This window comes from Penaeus vannamei, chromosome 23 (assembly GCF_042767895.1).
Source record: "Penaeus vannamei isolate JL-2024 chromosome 23, ASM4276789v1, whole genome shotgun sequence".
Lineage (NCBI taxonomy): Eukaryota > Metazoa > Arthropoda > Malacostraca > Decapoda > Penaeidae > Penaeus > Penaeus vannamei.
The window spans coordinates 9,108,645-9,113,644 of NC_091571.1; the positions used below are offsets into that span (position 1 = coordinate 9,108,645).

Genomic DNA, 5,000 nt, shown 5'->3' on the forward strand with positions numbered 1-5,000 from the left:
CCAACTGGACAGATGGTCGCGCTTGCCATACCTATGTGAAGGGGATCTAGACCAGGCTTTTTATTGGCTGCCGGATGTAGTTTTGATCCTTAAAAAGATGGAGATCTCAGAGGAAAATTTATATTCGCCTTCAATGCAGGAACTAGCAAAAGAAGTCAACTTGAAGCTTGATCTTTGAAGGCATAACATGGTATAGTTATACTATCAGATGTCCATGAAATAGAAGGCATTTCATGCACCTAGTATATGCAATAGAATAAAAAGTAAAAAAGAAGAAAAAAAAATAGAGAAATAATTCTACTGTGCAGTCTGTATGTGTAATTAATATGCAAGATGTTGAAAATATTAATATGATTTCGAATAATCTGTATTATACAATTGGTATACAGTAAACTCTGTGACTCAGTCATTTTAATTGATTATTATGCAGAATATTGCAATAGTACTGTAAATTCAATATTCATGATTGTTTTATATTTGTTAATTTACAAGATGTTAAACTATAACTTTGATCAAGATTTCAGCAGAACTTGCAAATTATAATGCCTTGGAGTTGTGATGCAATGGTTGTTTATATGTTGTGCTGGTGGTGGGTATTAGCTAATAGGAAAGAATAAATAAAAATAGTGTAATACACCTTTCCGTATGTTAATTTGTAAACAAATACTGGTATAGTTTTATATGATTTAACCCCTTTAATTTTAATCTTTTTAGTTTGTATTTCTCTATTATTTCCAACTGCTGGCCTGTGCTGTGTCTTCAGTGACATAAATGCAAAAAAAAGTGTAATACAATCATAAATGGCAACAATATTTAATAACTTACATGCTTTTATTATAAATCATGTCTAAATACTGTACATATCACAGAAATCTCTCTTCAACAATTAACATTTTTTATGGTCCTAAAATCTGGAAATCAAGTGCTCTAACAAACAACATTAAATTCCAAGCACATTTTCTTCAAATTAATGTATATGTATGAAAGGATTTGGTAATTCAATTGTTTATACAGTTTCATGATTATATCACATTATCACCTGGTATTCATAGGTAACCCAGCAATTATTTCTAATCAGTTACATAATTGGAATGTATATATTTCTACTAATAGCTATTTGCCTAAAAGTTGGATCTTGTTCCTTACAACAATTGCTGTTTGAGGCTGGCATTCTCTTTCTTGACTTGATTAAGATCAACTTTGAGTTGTTCCAAATTTTCTTCAACCTTCTTGCTTTTTTCAAGATCAACCTGCAATGGACAGAAATTAATAAAGGTTCACAATATCACAACAAGGATCTAGCACATAGATAGAAGCATGTACAAAAATGAAAAAGCTGATGCTAACACTATTTGTCCAATGGTAAATACATTCCACTGACGTACCTGTTCCTTCAGTTCAGAGATTTCTCTCTGGACAGTTCCCGTCTCACGTACAATGTCAACCAGTTCTCCACATCCTTCGTGTACTGCTGCCACAGCACGATACACTTGGCGGACTCGCTCATTATTACCTGCCTCCTGTGGGTCCAAAACACGTGATCAGTGTTGCACATATCTAGTATGAAGACATCACCAAAATAGTATTGTTCATGAATAACTATTTTCTGTACACAAAGACAAGGAAAAAGAGTAAATATATATAGAGTAACACCCTTGGGTAGAAGAATTACTGTTCCCAAAACTATTACTGAATAAAACAGGTAAAATGAAACATTTATAAAAAAAAAAAAAATGTCAAGAAGTATATTCTTTATAACTCAACCTGGACCTGAACTTCACTGTGACACAAGGAAAACACATTTTCTCAGGCATACTGTACCATTCCTCCTTCCCTTGACTGGGAAATACTCCATAATCATGGTCAGTATTTTTGTACTCTTATCTTAAGAAATTTCATACAACCTAATAATACTAATACAAAATCTTTACTTTAAGAAACTTAATACAACCTAATAATACTAATACAAAATCTTTACTTTAAGAAAATACAGCCTAATAATACTAATACTTTACTAAGAGAAAAGTATAATAAATAATACTGTATACATTAACAGATATATATTATAAATTAACAGGTTGAACCCTAATGAACTAATAGAAAAGATTATGGAAATGAAAGCCATTTTTCACCTTGTATGCAGTTCCCTCGACCACTGTAAAGGTTCGCTCTAGCTTGCCAGAGAGGGTGTTAATCTCCTTCTGTATAGTCCTTGTGTCCACGAGCACTCGATCAATTTCTTGCTTCTGTTTGCGGACTTTGGCACTGATGTCGATTATTCTCTTGGTGTAAACAGCTCTTAGAACAGAGAAAGCAAAATGTAATGAATATGGGAAATAAACATTTAATAAACACACTGCATTTATTTTCCTCCTATGGAATATTCATATGCTATTTGACTAATTATAAATATTTCATCCCTGTTCTGGAATATAGACAATTTTTAAAACCTATTTCAAATGCATATATATATATATATATATATATATATATATATATATATATATATATATATATATATATATATATATATATATATATATATATATATATACACATACATATACACACACACACACACACACACACACACACACCTTTCCTCCTACACCACAGTACATCAATAAAATAATTTGCCCAGCATATTTACTAATTTATATCAAACTGGCCAAAAGAAAAAAGAAAAACTTTAATAACCTGTTTATATCTTTATTCATGCTTGCAAACTGGTTCTTCAGCTGTGCAAGCGCAGACTCTTTCCTTGAAGCATCTTGCACCATTGCCTTCATCTTGTCTCGCAATTCTGTCATCTCACCCAAAATCTCTTCTTTGGTTACCTGAAAGAAATAATTTGTTGATTGATTTAGTTCTTTTCTTTGAAACATAATTATGGTTTACAGTAATAATAATAATATATCACATATATTCACACAAGAAACACCTAAAGTCAGGCACCCTTATATGAGGGATTTCAGATGTAACATACATCCAATAGGGACATCTATCCCTAAGATATGTCTTTGTGGTAAACAAACTCCCCTACCTTTGTCTTTGTGTTTTTGTCATGTTACGGAAAAATAGAAAGAAAGAAAGAGGATACACTCTATTTTGTCCCTCCTAATTTACATTCAACTTCTGGTAGCCTATCATCTTTTAATCTAGATATTAAATACAATTTCTTTAGGGAAAAGACTATATAAAAGCATTCATCTACATCTATATTTAAATCTATATACTTATCTCTCTCTCTCTCTCTCTCTATCTACCTCTCTATATATATACATCTCTCTGTATCTCTCTCTCTATATCTCTCTCTCTTTATCTCTCTATCTTCCTCTCTCTATCCCTATTTCTCCCTGTCTCTTAATCATTCTATTACTCAGCCTATCAATCCAGCTATCTCTGTATACAAAAGTATAATACAGCATCCACACCTTTTTCTTATTCACTTCAAGATTAAGTTGCGACAGCTGTTCCTCCAGTGGCTGCTTATGAGCCTCCCACTGCTGCTTCAGACGTGCCATTTTGTCTTCACTATTCTTCAGGGCTTCCTGTCACATAAAAACATAACATTTATTTTGCAGTCACATTGGGACTTGTCAGATTAAGTGGGTATGGGCTCCATGTTTTCACTGTTATCGTATGTGTTAAGAAGATAAAGAAATAATTTTACAATCTAATGATCAAGGCAATGTATAAAAAGTTATCAGAGTTGAGGTAAAAATTTATATAGCTTCAATATTATAAATGCACTTTGGGGAAACATGGAATGTATTCAAGTAATATAAAAGTAAGCTTTGAAAATGGTTTAATCATTTTCTTTATCATCAAAATATGGAAAACTGAATATCTACCATAATAAAAAAAAAAAAAATGTACTATGAACAAAAATAATAAACTGCAATAAGAAGTAACATTAATACTTTGAGTCACTTTTAGACATCTATAGTGAAAACTAAATTTAGCACAAAAAGTAAAGAGAACCATGGTTTTGAGCAGCAGAAAATTTACATCTTCATAGAAAAAGTTAAGAAATAATTATAAAAACATAAAAAAAATTCTCACCTTAGAGCAATTGCACCTCCAAATGAATGTTATGCAAAATCATTACTACAGCATTAGTCAAAACATACCTTTAGCCTCTTAATATTAGATTCTGATTCTGGCACAAGATTCGCTATTCTCTTTTTCATTTTGTGCTCTCCAACCTTCTCTTCCTGCAAACGTTCTTCCTCGGCAAGTTTATCAACAAGCTGTAAAATTCAGACAGTATATATCAATAATGGTACATATTTGCCTTTACAGTTATCATGATATTCTAATTCCTTTTTTAAAGATAAAATATTAAAGTTATATACCTTAAAAAATAACATTTCACACTTCCAAAACATTTCCTTAGAACACCCTGCCAAAATAAACACAAACCACAAAAACAAACATACAGACATCAACAACATCACCAGATTTTACATTACCTCTTTCAGCTGATCACTGGCCTTTTCCATGCCTTGTGTAGACAGCTCAATCTTGTCTCTAATACCTGCTATTTCAGACTGCAAGTTCGACACTTGTTCCTCTCTCTTCTGGAGCAACTTTTCCTCGGAGGTAGCGGCTGTGGTCCCCGAGTTCTCATTCATGCCTTCTTCATTTATCTAATAAGAAATAAATATTGATATCAAATCCTCTGAAAATTATGGAGATCGATATGGATACTATTGTTTCCTTCTTTTTTTATGTCTTTAAAATATATTCTTATTAATCCTCACTCCTTCTATCTCTGTGCAATTATCAATGTAAAGAAATGGAACCTGAACCTGATAACATGAAAACCATACTAAAATGAAAACAAAGAACATAACCTAAAAGCTTCTTCAACTGGGGCTTCAAAAAATCCCCAAATGTAAATCTCTAAAAGGTACCTACTTTTACATCAATCATTTGCTTGGATGTCTCAAAGGATGACAGTGTTGTACTCTGCATCCCCATGATATCTGTAGAAT

At 32.0% G+C, this 5,000-nt stretch overlaps 2 protein-coding genes across 2 annotated transcripts in view; one reads left to right on the forward strand and one right to left on the reverse strand.

Moving 5' to 3' along the window:
* Positions 1–284, forward strand: part of LOC113820807 (protein-L-histidine N-pros-methyltransferase) — a 46,663-nt gene extending 46,379 nt beyond the window's left edge. The window contains exon 3 of the mRNA XM_027373168.2: positions 1–284. This exon is cut by the window's left edge and continues 103 nt beyond it. Within this exon, the coding sequence (XP_027228969.2) occupies positions 1–178 (178 nt within the window). The 3' untranslated portion in view covers positions 179–284.
* A 348-nt stretch (positions 285–632) lies between these two features.
* The window catches only part of LOC113820806 (coiled-coil domain-containing protein 22 homolog), a 9,742-nt gene continuing 5,374 nt past the window's right edge, over positions 633–5,000 (reverse strand). Inside the window, exons 6-13 of the mRNA XM_027373167.2 lie at positions 4,924–5,000; positions 4,476–4,652; positions 4,134–4,253; positions 3,435–3,551; positions 2,698–2,837; positions 2,133–2,298; positions 1,386–1,520; positions 633–1,250 (exon numbers count right to left, since the gene is read on the reverse strand). The exon at positions 4,924–5,000 is cut by the window's right edge and continues 55 nt beyond it. Of these exons, the coding sequence (XP_027228968.2) occupies positions 1,143–1,250; positions 1,386–1,520; positions 2,133–2,298; positions 2,698–2,837; positions 3,435–3,551; positions 4,134–4,253; positions 4,476–4,652; positions 4,924–5,000 (1,040 nt within the window). The 3' untranslated portion in view covers positions 633–1,142. The remainder of the gene's footprint in view (positions 1,251–1,385; positions 1,521–2,132; positions 2,299–2,697; positions 2,838–3,434; positions 3,552–4,133; positions 4,254–4,475; positions 4,653–4,923) is intronic.